Source organism: Amphiprion ocellaris, chromosome 5 (assembly GCF_022539595.1).
Source record: "Amphiprion ocellaris isolate individual 3 ecotype Okinawa chromosome 5, ASM2253959v1, whole genome shotgun sequence".
NCBI lineage: Eukaryota > Metazoa > Chordata > Actinopteri > Pomacentridae > Amphiprion > Amphiprion ocellaris.
The window spans coordinates 33,449,848-33,468,760 of NC_072770.1; the positions used below are offsets into that span (position 1 = coordinate 33,449,848).

Genomic DNA, 18,913 nt, shown 5'->3' on the forward strand with positions numbered 1-18,913 from the left:
GATGAAATAATGTAAAGTAGGCTGTGAAAAACACTCCAGAAAGGTTTTCTTTGAAAAAAAAAAATCATCATGAATTTTGGCGCAAAAAAACGCTATAGTATACTATGTCAAAAAAAAAAATGCAATTTTTCAACATGTTGTAAAAATGTGCCATATGATGAAATAATGTAAAGGAGGTCGTGGAAAACACTCCAGAAAGGTTTTCTTTGAAAAAAAAAAATCATCATGAATTTTGGCGCAAAAAAACGCCTTACTATACTATGTCGAAAAAAAAAATGCAATTTTTCAACATGTTGTAAAAACGTGCCATATGATGAAATAATGTAAAGGAGGCCGTGAAAAACACTCCAGAAAGGTTTTCTTTGAAAAAAAAAATCATCATGAATTTTGGCGCAAAAAAACGCCTTACTATACTGTCGAAAAAAAATGCAATTTTTCAACATGTTGTAAAAACGTGCCATATGATGAAATAAGGTAAAGGAGGCCGTGAAAAACACTCCAGAAAGGTTTTCTTTGAAAAACAAATCATCATGAATTTTGGCGCAAAAAAACGCTATAGTATACTATGTCAAAAAAAAAATGCAATTTTTCAACATGTTGTAAAAACGTGCCATATGATGAAATAATGTAAAGGAGGTCGTGGAAAACACTCCAGAAAGGTTTTCTTTGAAAAAAAAAAATCATCATGAATTTTGGCGCAAAAAAACGCCTTACTATACTATGTCGAAAAAAAAAATGCAATTTTTCAACATGTTGTAAAAACGTGCCATATGATGAAATAATGTAAAGGAGGCCGTGAAAAACACTCCAGAAAGGTTTTCTTTGAAAAAAAAATCATCATGAATTTTGGCGCAAAAAACGCCTTACTATACTATGTCAAAAAAAAAATGCAATTTTTCAACATGTTGTAAAAACGTGCCATATGATGAAATAATGTAAAGGAGGCCGTGAAAAACACTCCAGAAAGGTTTTCTTTGAAAAAAAAAAATCATCATGAATTTTGGCGCAAAAAAACGCCTTACTATACTATGTCGAAAAAAAATGCAATTTTTCAACATGTTGTAAAAACGTGCCATATGATGAAATAAGGTAAAGGAGGCCGTGAAAAACACTCCAGAAAGGTTTTCTTTGAAAAAAAAAATCATCATGAATTTTGGCGCAAAAAAACGCTATAGTATACTATGTCAAAAAAAAAAAGCAATTTTTCAACATGTTGTAAAAACGTGCCATATGATGAAATAATGTAAAGGAGGTCGTGGAAAACACTCCAGAAAGGTTTTCTTTGAAAAAAAAAAATCATCATGAATTTTGGCGCAAAAAAACGCCTTACTATACTATGTCGAAAAAAAAAATGCAATTTTTCAACATGTTGTAAAAGCGTGCCATATGATGAAATAATGTAAAGGAGGTCGTGAAAAACACTCCAGAAAGGTTTTCTTTGAAAAAAAAAAATCATCATGAATTTTGGCGCAAAAAACGCCTTACTATACTATGTCGAAAAAAAAATGCAATTTTTCAACATGTTGTAAAAACGTGCCATATGATGAAATAATGTAAAGGAGGCCGTGAAAAACACTCCAGAAAGGTTTTCTTTGAAAAAAAAAATCATCATGAATTTTGGCGCAAAAAAACGCCTTACTATACTATGTCGAAAAAAAAATGCAATTTTTCAACATGTTGTAAAAACGTGCCATATGATGAAATAATGTAAAGGAGGCCGTGAAAAACACTCCAGAAAGGTTTTCTTTGAAAAAAAAAATCATCATGAATTTTGGCGCAAAAAAACGCCTTACTATACTATGTCGAAAAAAAAAATGCAATTTTTCAACATGTTGTAAAAATGTGCCATATGATGAAATAATGTAAAGGAGGTCGTGAAAAACACTCCAGAAAGGTTTTCTTTGAAAAAAAAATCATCATGAATTTTGGCGCAAAAAAAACGCCTTACTATACTATGTCGAAAAAAAAATGCAATTTTTCAACATGTTGTAAAAACGTGCCATATGATGAAATAATGTAAAGTAGGCTGTGAAAAACACTCCAGAAAGGTTTTCTTTGAAAAAAACATCATCATAAATTTTGGTGCAAAAAACCGCCATAGTATCCATACTAAACTATGACGTTTTTGTCACATTTTGGACGACATAATAAACTATGATGTTTTTGTCACATTTTGGACGACATACTAAACTATGACGTTTTATGGATGACATGCTATACTCTACAAACTTTTAGGTCAACATTCAAAGATTTAAGGTGGAATATTCCTTTAAATCAACCTAAATTTCATGTTTTGATCATTATCAAGTGAGAAACCTCAATCCACACTCCTCGTAATGACGTTTGAGATTTATGCTGCTGTTATTTGTTTAGTCCAGACTAAATGACAGAAATCCACAATTATAATTTTATTTCAGGACTCGGTTATTAAATGTCAAAACAATCCATGTGACTCTAAAAACTCAACAGCTTTACAAATTCTAAGATTAAACTCTCCACAAGGATCCAAAATAAGTTGGACTACATGAGAGCTTTAATTATTCTTCATCTACTTCCTGAAAAGTTTGGTCAGTAAAAAAGAGAAAAACTAATATCTTCAGCTGAACTAAAGACAGACTTTGTGATTTTTCTGCTCACATGTCGTGTTGTTGTAAACTTACTCTTTCAAATAAATAGCCTCCTAACCCCCTGGAAACCAGCGTTTGTCCTGTTTTTGTGTTGCTCCTCTGCAACCCTAGACAGCCGGGTCGTAATGTTTTTTGAGCAACACACCATACTATGACGTTTTTACAATGATGGTTCTACTATGAAACCAGTTTGACATGTTCAGGTGTTCTTTGTGTGAAAATTCAGAGATTTCAGGGATCAAAAAGTGGTTTTCAACTTTCTTTGTTTACTTTTTTTCCTTTAAAGTTATTTTTTGGCCTTTTTCAGGCACAGTGAAAGAGAGAGACAGAAAACAAGGGTGAAGAGTTGGGAAACACACGCAGCAAAGGGCCGCGAGCGGGAATCGAACCCGGACCGCTGCGGCGGGGACCAGCCCCTGTACATGGGTCTAACGCGTTGAGCTATACGGGTGCCGCTTTGTTCGCTTTCTGCTTCAGCTTTAAACTAAATTTCCGTCACTAAACCAGCCCTCTGGACGTCCAGTAAACTGTGTTCCTATTGGCTGTCCAGGTGGGTGCTTGGTGTTATCAGGAACACCTGAGCAGCTCCGTGTCTTCCTGCTTTAATTTGCTGCAGCCAAACATTTCCTCTGCTTCTCTTCACCTGGGTTTGGCTCCGTTGCTTTAGTTTGTTCGTTAGGCGTTGGCTTGCAGCTTCCAGCAGTAAAATCGTCTTTAATGTGTTTCTGGGTGTGTTTTAGGGCTTTGTACCAGATAGTTGTCTTGGTAAATGTGGTTCTTTAGCCACAGTTAGCACATGGTGCTAATGTCTGCAGTGATTAGTGGATTTGGTGCAGCTGAGTTGTGTCTTTATCTTGGCTGTAGTGAGTCTTTAGAGGTTTTTGGTCAGACACACACACGTTGGTTGTCCAGAAGGTAAGAGTTCCTGTCCTGATTCTCTGTTTAAAGAGGTTCTCTGGTAGGCTGCAGGAGACTTTAGCGTTTGGGTTGTGCTAGTTTGGTTTTTGTACGGTTTCATTTGGACGACTATCTTGAGGCCCCTCCATGTGGTTTAGTGAGGTTTTCTGGAACAGTTCTACAAAGCAACCTGCAGCAGAAGAGACTTTGAGAGTTTTTAGGAAGTTCTGGAGAGCAGACTTTAGAGCAGCAGAAACATTTGTCAGCAGTTTGAGCTGGAGAAGGTGATCTTCAGAGTAGAAATCAGATGGAAACCTTCTTGACCCGTGTGGTGAGGTCCTGTACCAAGAGTTTGAGCAGGTTGTGAAGAGTCTGTAGTTCTTTCGTCTGAAAGCACAAGAAGAGTCGACTCATTAAAGGAGAAAACAGGAGATATTGTTGGTTCTTCTGTCACTCTGCAGTTTCCTTAGACTGAATGTCAAGTTTATGTTTTAAATGATTTACCATGTGAGCCCAAGAAGCCTTCAATAAACTCCCTCCATCCCCTGGACACAAAATATTTTATTACCATGTTAAATCTTTTTTTTTTCTTTTTAAAATGTTTCTGAGTTTTAATCATAGTTTTAGCATAGGTTTTTTTTTTTCTCTCTTTGCTTGTTTAGTTTTGTCATCTGTGTGAAAGGTGCTAAACAAATAAAGTTGAATTGATAAACTGAATAATTGACTAACTCATGATTGTGACAACAGAAGTATTTTCATTGTGATTTAAGGGTTTATTTCATTTTTCAGGTTGGGGTTAAAATCTTGACAGAAAAAGAAGATCAAAGAAATAAACTACATAACAAAATGCAATTAAATCAAAGGAAAAAAAATTAATAAAACAAAACTTTTAAAAAGTTTTATTATTAAAAAGTATTTTTTTAAATGTTTAATTATTGAAAATATTTTATCTGTAATTTGTAATATTTGTATTTTAAAAATTTTGTTTAATGTCATCATTACATGTATTGTATCTTGTTTAATTATCTAATTCAATATTTTGTCTGTTTAATGTATTTTAATTGTATTTAATGTTTAACTATATTAAACAGACAAAATATTGAATTAGATAATTAAACAAGATACAATACATGTAATGATGACATTAAACAAAATTTTTAAAATATAAATATTACAAATTACAGATAAAATATTTTCAATAATTAAACATTTAAAAAATACAATTAAACAAGAAGAATATTAAACATTTAAAAAAATACAAAACATGTAATTAGATTATTAAACCTTTAAAAAGACAAAACAGTTAATTAAAGAATTAAATGTTTAATTAGAAAATTACATCTTAAAGACAATAAAACTTCAAATAGGAATTAAACAGAAAATACAATGAAGCATTTAAAAAGAAAATTAAACATTAAAAGGTGGTAAAACATTTAAAAAGGAAAACCTAACAGATTTAATCGAAAAATTAAATATTGGGAAAGAAAAAAAAATTCAAACAAGCCGATAAAACATTTGAAAAAACAACAATTAAACATTAAAAAGACAAAACATTTGGAAATCAAATCAGACATTAGAAAAGAATAAAAGGTGAGAAAGGAGCAAAACTAAACATTTAAGAAGAATCAAACTAAAGACAAAACATTTGAAAAGACACCAGTTAGACTTTAGAAGATCAAATTAAACAGAAGAGACAATAAAACGATGAAAAAGAGCAAGAACAGATTAAGGTCTTAAAGCGTTTTCTAGTCTGAAATGAAAACATCAAGTTGTTTCTTCAAACATTTCCTCTTTCTATGTTCTTGGTTTGATTGTGGACAGATTTACTAAGAACTCATTTAAGAAAACTGCTTTCCAGATAAAGTCTACTAGTAGTTGAAGGCATCGATCAAACTAATGTTACTTTCTGATCTCCACAAACTTTACTGTTCAGTGAAGAGAATCAAAACTTGTTCAGGATTTCTAAAAAACCCACAGGTGAAGGTCTGAGAAGAACTCAGATGGATGGTCTAAATGTGAAATCAAGACTCATGGTCACAAGTTTTAAGGCTTCTGTCAACCAGAAAGTTCAAACTAACAGAGAAGTACTGAGAAACTTTTAAAACTTCAGCCCTCAGACTGTCTAAAGGTTCAAACTAACAGAGAAGTACTCAAGAACTTTTAGGATTTCAGTCCTCGGACTGTCTGAAGGTTCAAACTAACAGAGAACTACTCAGGAACTTAGAAGATATCAGTCCTTGGACTGTCTGAAAGTTAGATCTACCAGAGAACTACTGTGGGACTTAGAAAATTTCAGCCCTCAGACTGTGTGAAAGCTCAGGTCCTGAGGACTCGGGAGGTGTGGAGGCTTGGAAAGTCTTGGAACTGAGGGTTCCACCCTCTAGCACAAAGGCGGAAGTCCAACCTCCTGAGAAAAACGGCCGAGACGAGACTCGAGTTAAAAAAAAACTCGAAAATGACAAAAAATAGATGATAAATGCGCAAAAAAAAGAAGAATTTGTATCTGAGCGAGTAGCTCAGGGGAAAAGGAGACGGACTAGTGACTGGAAGGTCGCAGGTTCGAGACCCGCCACCGGCCTTTTTCATTCTTTGTCTTTGTCAGTATTTTGAGAAAATTTAAGAAGTGTCTGGTCTTGAACCAGCGACCTGCAGCTCCATAGGCAAATCCTTAACTCACTGAGCTACAGATCAGATACAAAGAAATAATTTCGTCGTCCCTTTGGCATCGTAGTTTCTGAAGTCACCACATGGGCAGGGCCAAGGCGGAGCCTGGGTGGAGTCAGGGCGGAGAGTAGGCGGGGAGGTGGGTGGCGGCCTCCCCCCTCTACTCCCCCACCACCCACCACACCTTCCCCCGCCCCACGAGTTCTTCGAGTCTCCACGAGTTCTTCGAGTCTCGACGGGTTTTCCCGAGTTTCTGGAGTTTCCACCAGGTCGGAGGCAGGACCAGTTGTCATGAAGAGGTGTTGAAGTCGGCGAGGATGGTGTGACTTTTTACAGCGACTAGAAAGAAGATGACTAGAAGAGAAGGTCTTTAACCAACATCCATAAAATCCATGGAGTCGGCTCCAGAGAAATGAAGGGAGGTCAACTTTTATCAACCTCCATCCAGATGTTCAACTCGATATCTTTACTTTTTAGCACCACAAACCTTTAGTGTCACACTTTATTATCATTTATTAGGACTCTAATGGAATCCACCAGCAGATTTAGTTTTTGTTGACAAACTTTATTCTTGTCGTCGTGGGACTGCAGTATTTAAAACTCTTCCTTCTATTTGACCTCATGTTTATTAGTTTTAGTGGAGAAACTTATTTTAATTGTCCATTAGTCTCTTAAAAACCAAATAATAAATTGGATTAGTCATGAGCTTTAAATTTCTTACTTTGCCATATTTTTAAAAAAAAATACAAAAAATATAAAAATAAAGCGTCTTGAGACAATTTGACCTGTAATTGGCGCTATATAAATAAAATTGAATTCAAATTGGATGTATCTTGTAATGGTGCAGTAATTCAGCCATATATGTTGGAAAACACATTTTCTTTGACCATTAATCTGTTGATTGTTTTCTCCACTAATTCATTTCTTGTTTTGGTTTATAAAATGTCAAACCAAAATATATTCACTTTACTGTCATAAAAACCAAAAAGGTTTACATTCATGATGCAGGAATCAGGCAGTTTTTCACTTTTTATCTTAGTTTAGTCAGAAAGATAGTTGCTAATGTGTGAATTGTTGCAGCTTCTGAGCCGTAAAAGGTTTAATTCTTTGGGGCAGAGTGTCAGAAAACATTTAGAAACCAACATCAACAAAACACTCAACAAAGATTTGAACATCATTAAAGGGAAATCCAAATTTTGCATGACAATGTCTAATTAAAGGACATTTATTTCCAACATAAATGTGTGATATTCATCCTCTGGAGCTTTCTCTTCACATCGTCTTCCACCTGGACTGGTTTGGTCGGGAGCATGTGCAACAAACATTTGAAAAACTGCACTTTAACATCAATGAATGACACTGAAGTTTAATCTCTACATAAATGAGACTGAGTCTGGATGTGCTGCTCTTTCATTAACTCCTAAGTTTAGGGAAAGTTCAAACAAAAGAGGACAGTTCAGATAAGACTTGAGAATGAGCTTATTTTGAACAAACATCTCAGACTTTCTGAGCTTCAGCACCTCTAGCAAGATATTTTAACAACAAGCAACTCAAGAGATCCAGAAGTTGGAGAGAGTTAGCTTTAGCTGAGCCAAAGAACATGTGGGACGCTAACCTAGCAAACATTTCAGACTTTTCTCTGTGAATTCTGAGAAATAATTTACTATTTAATGACAGAGCTACACATCTTAACTCAGTCTCATTAAAACAGACTCTAATTCAGTGTCATCCATCCATATTAAAGTGCAGTTACCCAAAATGTTTGTTGCATGAGCTCCAACAAAACCTGTCCAGGTAGAAGGCCACTTTGACAAACAGGAAGTGGAAGATTCCAAGCAGATTTATAGAAGGGGGAACCGGACTGTACTAAGTCTGGTCGAGTATAGAGGGGTGTTTTGTGGGTTTTTAAGGCTGATAATGATTATTAGTGAGACATGTGGAGTAGATAATCATTTGCAGTAAATGAAAGTATTTAAAATCTTGGAGTTAAACTTAGAAGAGCACAAACTTTAACAGAAAACTTTGTTGATCTGCTTTTGTTTTGTTTACAGATGTTAAGTTAAAGGAGTTTTATTTTGTGACGTATAATCAATCAAATCACTCCAGAAGACAGAGCGACCACAGGTAAATAAAGGTTCAGAGCCAAAGTAGCGCCATTTTTAAATGTATTTATTACCGTAAATCAGTAAAATTGGTTCTAGAGAAAGAGAGAGCAGTGATTGGTCAGACTGACTGAGAGCTGAGGACTCTCTGTCCCGCCCACATTTACGGCTTCTGCTGTTTACCGACGCTGCTGCTAACAACGTTAGCATCAAAAAGTGAAGATAAACTCTACAGGTAAGTCATTTTTTTTAACTAGCTGTACTCTTCTCCACATCTGGTCAACATCACATATAAAGCAGTGAATTTACTGTAAGTTGACATCAGACTGTAACCTCTGATATAAACATGTTCTAACATTGTGTTTTAAAGTTGTTTAGTGTTAACACTGATGCTAAATCAGGTTAGTCAGTGTCATAAACTAGTTAACTGTAGGCTGTAGCTAAGTTTCCTGCAGATCACAGCTGATCAATCATAACGGATCGATAACTGCCGTTTTAATTATCAGCAGATATAAATAAATCTACGTTAATATTTCTCCACAGAACTCTGTTACTGATGAATGTTAATCTCTGTTCTTTGCTTCAGTTTTTTTCTCTACAACAGTGTATGGTGAGATAACTGTGGAGCTCATGTTAATGCTAATGATACATTAGAATAAAATAGAATAAACTTTATTGTCCATCTAAGGCAGTAAAATGTAAAATGTTCTTTAGCCTCAACCAGGAAAAGAAACATTTCCATATGATTAAAAAATAGGACAAAATACAACACTCTGTTGTGTTCCATTCATATCCTGCTGTGTTCACTCTCATATTTAACGTTCCTGCAGTTGGAATGAAAGAACCTTGTGGATCTTTTCCTCACTGTTAGTGTATTTTCCCTCTAGCCTTTGTCTGGATCATTGGGGACATCTAGTCTGATGGACTGAGAGCTACAGAGAACATGAACATCCAGCTGTAGTTGTCTGAAAAGTCTTCTCTCCTTCATCACTGAGGAAGAGCAGCACTGATGTCTTCCTCATCCTTCCAGTAATAACACTAATGCTGCAGATTCAGCTCCTCTCTTCATAATACAACTTGTCTTGTGACTGTTCAGTTTTTACACTTCACTGTTGGCAACACTTTATTTATTTCATCCATTTATTTCATGTGTTTACACATCTTTACAGTTCACAATAGTTAAACAATGTAGTTTTTAAATGTGCAATGAAGATAATAATAAAGCTCTTGACCTGAATGTGTTGATGTTTTAATGCTGCATATCTGCTATAAATAACATGGACTTTTTATATTGTATTTCTGCTACAACAGCAGAGATGAATTTAAAGGTGATAAATAGAACCCCTGAATACTAAGAACAGAGAATAATAAACAGCTGAAACAGTTGGTCTGTCCTTCTATAAGTGAAAGCTAAACAGGAAGTGGCTCACTGAGGATGTCGTCCATTCAGTCTCCTTCTTCACAACCAGATGAGGTTTTCCTTCTGCTGGCTTCACTCAGAGGATCCTCACAGTGAAAATGAGACACCTGAGATGAAGACAGACATCACAGTATCAGCATCAACAGCAAAGGTTCATTTGTAAGTGACCCTGGATAGATTTGCCATCATATATCTTTTTCCAATCACTGTAAGACAGAAAGGCCTGTAGTCACTTCAGCTTTAGAGGAGAGGATTTTATTATCCAGCTTATCTGTGCTGTAATTTAAATGTAATAACTGTAGTGTTCTTCATTACTTTGGACATATTCTGGGAGGTTATTTTTCTAACCTACACTGCAGGAATAAGTACTACAACATGTGAATCAGTCATTAAACAATGTTAACGACTAGAGATTAGATTTACTGTTTTCTCCAGTTTAACTTCAGAGACTCAGCAGATATTCAGGACTACTGACCACACAGAACCTTAACCTTACTGTTTTAATCACATTTAGGTTTTCTAAACGTTACATTCATGTGAACTGTCTCCATGAACAGTTTTATTAACTAAATGTACCACATTACAGTAACACAGCACACTTCAGCTGTTTACATGAAACTCAACACAAACATCGTTAGCTTAATGCTACGTTAGCTTTAATCAGGCTATACCTGAGCAGCTAGCACGGTTAGCATCCTAACGTTAAAACTAATATTTACCAGATGCTAACTTTCTTCTCTGGTCAATACACACTGAAATAAACTCCACCAACATCTGGAGTGCATGGCACACATTATATCTGACACTGAAGCTGCATATAAAGTGCATTAAAAGCGGCACCGATACGAAAATAAACATTAACTTACCGAACTATCAGAGTCCTTTCAGTGTCTGCTGGTAGAATCAGCCGAAGGTAGAAAACTGGTTAAAACAAGCCAAGGGGCAGGAAAACTGTCTGTGGAAAACGTTCTGCTGCTCTACCGATAAATAAACCAACAGTTATTATATCAGAACTAATCCAAACAAGGACAACAGAGTCTCTGCTGCCTCCTCCATAGGACCTGTCAATCATTCCAGACCGGACTGTCAATCAAGTAGTCCCGCCCCCTGGCTTCGCAAAACTTTAACGCTCTATAAAAAAAATTAATATTGATTTATTTTAAGATTGGCCACCTGATCTCTCTCTGATTTTGAAAACTAAAAAAAACAAAAAAACAAACAGTCTATACACCGTACTCTGTTTGGCTCCACACTTGCTGATGACCACTTCCGGTCTCAGAAAATGAAAAAACGGACCTTTTTTCGTTTCTGTCTCTTACTGATTTTATTTTTTGTTATTCTAAATGTAAAATGAAAATTAAAGCATTTTTAAAATTTCTTATATCCCTTTTTGATCATGAAAAGGAAAAACGCCTTGTATTTCAATTTTAATTTTTGTATTTTAAAACGAAAATCAAATAACCACTCGTTTTTTGTTTTTAAATACCTGTTTCAGAACGGAAAATCCAATTGCCAAAATATACACGGACCCACAACACATACGTATGAAAATAATTTCATCACACAGCAGTGAATGTGTTAAAATAACACCAATCTTTCAAATGGCTAATATGTGTGGTGCAAATGCGAAACATGGTAAACATTTTTTACCAAATTTAAAGGTTATAGACATCCCTTCTTTAGCTAAATTAAAGGTACAAGATCAGGATGTAAATATTGTATTGCTTTCTTAACTGTCTGTCAGCCGTATAATCAACACGGCAGTGCTGAGCTTTTATTCTCAAAGGATCCTGCAGCCTATCCCCCCAATGTCATCAAGCAGCAGCAAACATTTGCACTAGAAGTGATCAGTCTCACACACATTGCCCTAAAAGGCAACTGTAAACGTCTGCATAAATATCAAGTGTAGTTTAAATTGCTGCAGTGTTACAAAATTTATTTGTGAAATCTCATGCTGTTTATGAAAAATGAATGTGTTTTTATGCTCTCGGCAGCGAGCACATTGAATTATTTAACGACAGAGTGCCTATTTTTAGGGTAAAGTCAAAATCAACCTCAACTAAATGCACGAAAAGCAGTGTGGGGATAAGTTTAACTTGAAGTTTTTGGAGACTTTCCACTAAAATACCTCTCTTTTTTTGCATTTTAACAGGAAAGCAGACCCTGGTTTATTCTGCTTTGAACACTCAGGGTGGCATCCTGTTGACACTATCTGTCAAACAATCTGTCATCTGTAATTGTAAAACTGATAAACTGGTGCTGGACAAGCATACAAATAAAATAACCAATCACCAATTTAAACATTTTATTGTATCAAACAAATTTAGATTACAGACGTAATCATCAATCAATTCAAGTAAAACTGGAACAAAAACTCCCCAAATTTAAATCATGTAAAGTACACTATTACCATTCAAAAACAGAACAAACATTACATGGTCCATAAATACACTGCAGAAGAAGAAAACAAAAACTTTCAGAGGAATGTTTTACTGTCTTTCTTCATCGTGGATAAAGTGGCCACTGTGGACAACTGGGAAATAAACCGCTGAAGCTGTGGCTGATTAATCTGCTATGGTGAAATCAATACTAAGGTGGCTTCAGTTTTCTGTTTCACTTCTGTTCACTTATTTCTTTCAGACATGTCAAGTATGATGTGAAGCTTATGGAATGATTGTCACATAATCTACACGATAATGCCACGTCAGTGATGAAAATAACAGCTGAAATGATGTAAAAAGTTTGAGTGTTGTGATGATTTCTGTCACATATAAAACTAGAATTAAAAGACGATGCAGCAATGACAATATGTGTCTCATATTTAAAATGCTTGAGTTGCTGTTTAAATTTGGTCCTGTACAAAATGAAGTACAGTAAATGACTTGGGCTTAAATTGAGAAGTCAATGTACATTCAGTGCCATGCAAGAGCGTGTTTTATGACTAGGATTTAGTTTCCCGAGGAGCATTCATGTGTCAAAAATGAGGGTGCAATTTACTCGCTGGAAATGAATTCCTCCTTGTTAATCCAAAATATGTAAATGTCAGTGCAGACACAATGCTGTGTTATGTAGTCTGCTTGTCAACTAGACCTCTACCCCATGGTCTGAGTGGTTAAAGTCAAGTTATCTATATAGTCCTATAAGCAGACATGTCAGTGTTGTTAATCAGTGAGTAATTAATTACCCACCACCCTGCTCAAAGAGTAAAACACATTTCTGTTTCAATATTAGGAAGATAAAGTAAGTCTGAAGTCCGGCTGAAATCACATTAATCATCCCTTTTTGCAGTAAGAATTAATTTAACTGTCTTTCTTCCATTAATAGCTTTTATACCATTAAAAGAAAGAAAAGAAAGGTCTTTTCAAGAAAATATTACCACCTGTGTTTAACTGACAGCAGCCAGAGCCTTGTTAGGCCAATAAGGTTTAAGGTTTTAAAAAAACATAGCTTTTTATGTGTGTTTTGGTCTTTTGCAAATACACAAAAGCAATTTCAGGTCAATGAAAACATACTGGAAAACTCCTTCTTGGGTGAAGATGATCAGAAACTCTGACTGCAGTTTGGTTTTTGGCCTGTGATGTCAGAGTGTGCGTTATTATTTCCTTTGTTCACACAAGGCGCATTTGTGCAATGACTTGCATGGCCGAAATAAGGCTAATGCTAACCTTCTTAACAGGATCTTTTACATGCTTACACTTAAATTTAGTTTCTCTACAGTTTCAGCATCAATCCTTCCTCAATGCACCATTGTTGGTAGTCTACTGAAACTGCCTTTTTTGAAGCTTCTGAGTCGCCAGCATGATTTTAGGATTATATTGCCACCTGTTGGTTTGATATTCACGTTAAATGTGTTTTTGTGTTTTGATGTGGACAGAGATTTTTTGGGGGAACAAAGCAGGAAAAAGCCAGTTTTTAAAAGACTTGTTTAGGTCTAGACTAGGCCTTAGAGACGAAGTAAACAAACCTGCCCTGTAACTTAGAATTTACAGGCAGACAGTAGTTGGAACTACACCAGCATCTAAATGCATCAGACATTTTCAGGTATGTCTGCATCCAGTTTAATGAGCTACAGCTGCGCCAGTTAATAAACTTGCCTGCAAACTGACACAACTGGTACATTTTTCTCTGGTGAATGATTGTTTAGTTGATTGTTAAGCAAGCTAAGGTGCAAGACAAGATCTGAGATGAAGCTAGCTGAGCAGGAACGCTAGTGTAGGTTGTTGTTCAGAGTCTGCTCCACTTTTTGATGTACAGTAAAAAGTGAATCCCAGACTCAAAGATGGCAGCCGCTCACTTGAATGGTAGTTGCTTATTTCAAAAATACAAAACCTTCATAGATTAAAAACTACTAATAGAAAGAATAAATCAGTCCTTGTTTGAAGTTGTGTTGTTGAAGTTGTGTCCCATCAGCAGGGCTACACATGTGATAATAATGCTTGGAAAAATGCATTCTGGGCCTCTATGCCAGATGATTTTCTGTTGCCATATCACAAGTGGCCACTAGGAAAAATTAGCAGCAGGTCTGAGTGGTGGTGCTGTATCCAAATCTCTTAACAATCCATCAAGGGATTTATCTGACTGTGTAGAAATAAAGTCTCCAAATACTTCCATGGAGTGGTAGTTTGATGAATTAATGCGAAAACAGAGGGAACATTTACAAAGATTTTTTTTATTTTTTTTACATGAAATCTAAATTTCTCTCTTTGGGCTTCTATTTTTCTTTCTCAAAAATAAGTATGTACGTTATCTTCTGACTCCTTTAGCTGTATAATCAGTCTGCCTAAAAGACAAAATCGCAGGCAAAAAGTAGGGTTGCCATTCTGACGATTGAGCCAATCTGGCAACCTCTTTCACAGAGCAGATATGTATGTTGTTGTTTTAATTAGGAGGTAATATGCTGATGATTTTCTTGATCCATTCATTATTCATGTCATGTACAAATTGTCATAAAATAAAAAATAAAATACCCCAAAAACTTTCCCAGTGCTCAAAGTAACATTTTTAAATGTCTTGTTTTGTCCGATCAACTGTCCAGAGCCTATAAATTACAATTATAGAAGACAAAACTGTATCTACAGAGAGGTCATGAGCAGTACGTTAGCTGTGCTCCATCTGTGTGACACAGGAGGCTTTCAGGCACAGTGTTGAGTTGTAGGCTACCTGCATTTTAGAGGCTTTAATAGCCTAATACAACACAATAACTGTGGTTATGAGCTTAAAATGTACTTCAGTGTAAATGCAAGCTGTTACTCTTGTGAAAATGCCCGGTTTCATTAAAATAGGAGCATTTCAGTATGAAAGACTGAAAACGTGGCTGAAATGCATTCTGTGTAAACACAGTTTAGCAAAAGCAGCAAAGCTGGAACCAGAAAATCATGTATTGTTAGTCTTAAAATCGGATATCAAAATAGTTGCTGATTAAATTTCTGTCATTTGCCAAACTGACAGGTTAATTATTACCTAATTTTGTCATTCTGTAACAGAAATCAGTTGTATTTCTTAAGAACACTCTGCATTTGTAGATGTCGAATCCAATAATGTAAAAATATGCAAATATATTTGGATGTAAACTGTCAATCAATCCAGATGTGATATGCACCAAGTTACAATTCAGCATCTACCTCACTGGGACTAAGTGGTGGCATTTGAAGTAAAATAGACGGTTTTGGCTCCAGTTATTTATGAGGTACGGATACAGTTTTATTGCTTTGAGATGGAACAAATAATTGCTGAAGTCATGGCACATATTTGATGGTAAAAACTGTCCAGAAGAATTGCAAATAAAATATTTGTTGCCTTTGAACATTATAAGGGACATTAAAGACATCAGCTGTAGTTTATGATGATGACTGTGCGACTGAGACAGGAAAAGACTCTGCCGTTAAATCGACTCCATCTGGTTCATACGTACAGTAGGCTAGTTTTAGTTTAGTGCAGGGGAAGCTGGAATAGACAAACACAATTAAATAATTGTGCCTTTACACAGGATTTTTGACACAAAATAAACGTAGAAACCTTTGTTCTTGTTCTCGAGGTGGTAACTAAGGCCTGAATGTAGAAGAATAATAGATGCCCTGATGTTTCTAAAGAGTGAATCTGCAGACACAATCTTCTGTCATTGTGTTGGGCCGACTGAGCACACTAAACAGCATTGTGTTGTGCAGAGGACTGCTCTATTTTTCTTTCTCCAGGCTGCATTTCTTCGTCTTCTCCTCTGCTGGCTGACTCGCACTGGATGCTCCCGCTTTTGTGTCTACAAAACGTAATCAGAGACATAATAGACAGAAGAGAGTGAGGAGGCTGACTGGCGATCTAAATGGACTCCTGAAGCTAAACATTTTCTGACACTCTTTACTGCCATTTAATGAATCTTTACTCTGTTGCTTTGTGTTTTTCTACTTGTGAATAAAGGTAGTTGACTCATATACAGCTAGACATCATTCTACGTATGAGTATGAGTGGTGAATTTTGTGTCAAATACAGTAGCATGACACCGTATTTTACACAACATACAGTATCATGTTGAGATAAATATCAGGCTCCTGACAAGTCTACTTTCAGCAGGGCTTTCTTGTTTGTGCTTTTACTCTGAAAGTCACCCTGAAGCCTTCAGAGATGCACCTTGTTGGATAAATATGGTGTTTGCCTCAATAAGCACCCAAGTCACTGTTTTTTGCAAAGGTCACAGACTTATCATCAGATCCAGAAACATTCTTAAAACAGTTTCAACACAATACAAATCACACCGTTTATGTTAAAATTAAAGCTCCTCTTGCGCATCATGAGCCAAATATTGCGTGAGCATTGTGTCTGTTCCCATAAAGATTCTGTCACGCCTAAGTAATTAAGTATTTAGATATCAAACGCTTGTATCTGTTCAGCAAAATGCCATGAACAACAGATACTAGATGTAGCCAGCAATGTTGCAAAGTCCATGTATGAAAAAATGCTTAAAGGGTTTAAATACAAAGCTTTGATTTCAGATCAACAAAAGAAGTGTTGCCTGCTTCTGTCGGAGCCTCATGCTCTGTTTGCTGTACATCTGTACATGTAGTGTTTTGGCATTTCATAGCCACAGCCTCCATCTGTGATGATTACAGAAAGCACCATGAGATTCCTACTGTTATGACTTTATATGCAATATGGTCAAAGTCATCATGAGCACCGAGGCTGCCTGTTGAGAATATGCTTATTGTACATGCCTAGAAGACAAATTAAGCAAAGCACAACCAAACAGTGTGTAGGTCACTGGAGAGGGACTTTATGAATGCCATGGCGTCTTAGGTGGAGCTCAGCCGAATCTCCTTGACAACCAGTTCTGCCCACCGGGCCTGCTGCAGGTATAGAGGCCTGCTCCGAACAGTGATTGTCTACACGTAGCATAACAACTATTTCTATGCAGCTTGGTCAAGGTTCACATTTCTTCACATGGTGGAGTGATGTGCATGAGGGTGCACTAACAGCGCAAATAGTGCTGTTATTTTCAAGCTGTTCCAAGACCAGACATACAAATGTTTAGTCAAACAGAGGGTCAGATAATTTCTGCATTTCCAACTAAGAGGTTCATTATCTGCAGAACTCTGTTCCTTCTGGGTCAAGGAGCACACGGTTAACTGATTAAATTATTTTGAAGAGTTACAGGTTGTGCTAGAAAATGCATTCAAACGAGCTCAAACCATAGCTGAGCAACTACAGACAAATTTATTAACAGTTATCTCTATTTCTAAAAGGCTTATTTGTACATCTAAAACACACCCTTTGATTATATGAACATTAACAAAAATGCAAAATTTAATTTGCAGTTGAAATGTGCCAGCAACACCTGTGATTTTAGCCAATAAAGTCAACACTCTTCAGTCAGAAACAATGTTTAAAAAAACATAATTAAAAATTAAAATGAGGTTAGTTTGTTAACTTTCCACGATTATCACTACACACTGCATTTACGGTGCAGGAATGTGAAGTTTACCAGGCATAAAAGCAGTCACTCGGGGGGGCACAGCGGCTGGAACATCTTAAATTTTATAATCACACCATCAGTACCTTGGGATTGTACTGTACTTGGAAGACATCATAATTCATAACACTTACAGAAGCCACAAAAGACCACAAAGATCAGCTTCAGAGAGACAGAATAAAAACAGGAGAGAAGGTATTAAAATCTCCACTAACGACAGCATATGCACCATAACAGCTCAACTCCACCAGCGAACAAATTTTTCCACTTTGGTGTGTAGCCAACTCCCAGAGTATTTCAGCCACGGCGCTGCTCTGTGAAGTGTGGATCAAAGCCACTTCACAGATGTCTGTTGACAAGCCATGATTACATGACACCAAGGCCACTGAACTGTTTAACATACCTAAATAAACCCTGCCTGCTGAACAGAGGATGAGGAGTCCCCTGAGAGAAAGGCCATCAAGGAGCTGCAAGAGGCAAAGATCCCTGCCTAAGTGAGGCTCTCCCGACTCTTATGTACCTGCTTGTGCGTTGTTTTGTTGCGACGAGGGATCTGCTACATTGGCAACACTGGAACAATCCTCTTTCTCCTTGGAGAGAGGGCACTCGAGTCCACCTGCAGCCTCTAATAGACTCTCCCTCGAGAACTCTGCAGTGGTTGGACAGACACATAGAGGACAAGATAGAGGGGAAGATAGTCATACAATCAGATATTCATCGTAAATCTGACTCGACAGAGATTAAGTGACACATTTTATTCCACAAAAGCAGTCCACCTCGGCTCATCATTCAATGCTGCCTGACATTTACAGTTGTGTGTTATTTGGTTGAATTTAAAAGTCTAATCTTTAAGTGAAACCACACTCGTGTTAATGCTCATTTATTTGTTTCCCGCAACTTACTCTTTGCTCCTTTCATCTGGTCCGACAACCTAATTTGCAGCTCCTCTATAAGGTAAAGAATCCAAAAAGAACACGGTCACTGCGTAATTTTGGACTCCGACTGTTCAGGCTTTTATACCAAAAAAAAATATTTGTCTCAGTGAGTTAAATTTATTTTTTTTTGCACTGTGGTGTTATTGTCTCAGATAAACAGCCCTGTCCACTCGTGATGCATTAGTCCTGGGCAATTACTGATTGTGTACAGTATGTGCCGTACACTCTGACCATCTCACCACCTGCCATTACACTGAATTATTTGGCCCAAGCTGGAGAGCTGACCTTTGTTTTTTGCCATTAGAAGCGAA

At 36.5% G+C, this 18,913-nt stretch overlaps 1 protein-coding gene across 2 annotated transcripts in view; it reads right to left on the bottom strand.

Annotated features, from left to right (window-relative positions):
• Positions 1–12,001: 12,001 nt before the first annotated feature.
• LOC111578046 (protein phosphatase 1 regulatory subunit 1A-like) overlaps positions 12,002–18,913 on the bottom strand; it is a 34,566-nt gene continuing 27,654 nt past the window's right edge. For both annotated transcript variants that reach the window (XM_023284627.3, XM_055010921.1), the window contains 2 exons: positions 18,188–18,316; positions 12,002–15,963 (listed from right to left, as the gene is read on the bottom strand). In XM_023284627.3, coding sequence (XP_023140395.1) covers positions 15,884–15,963; positions 18,188–18,316 — 209 coding nt within the window. In that variant the 3' untranslated portion in view covers positions 12,002–15,883. The remainder of the gene's footprint in view (positions 15,964–18,187; positions 18,317–18,913) is intronic.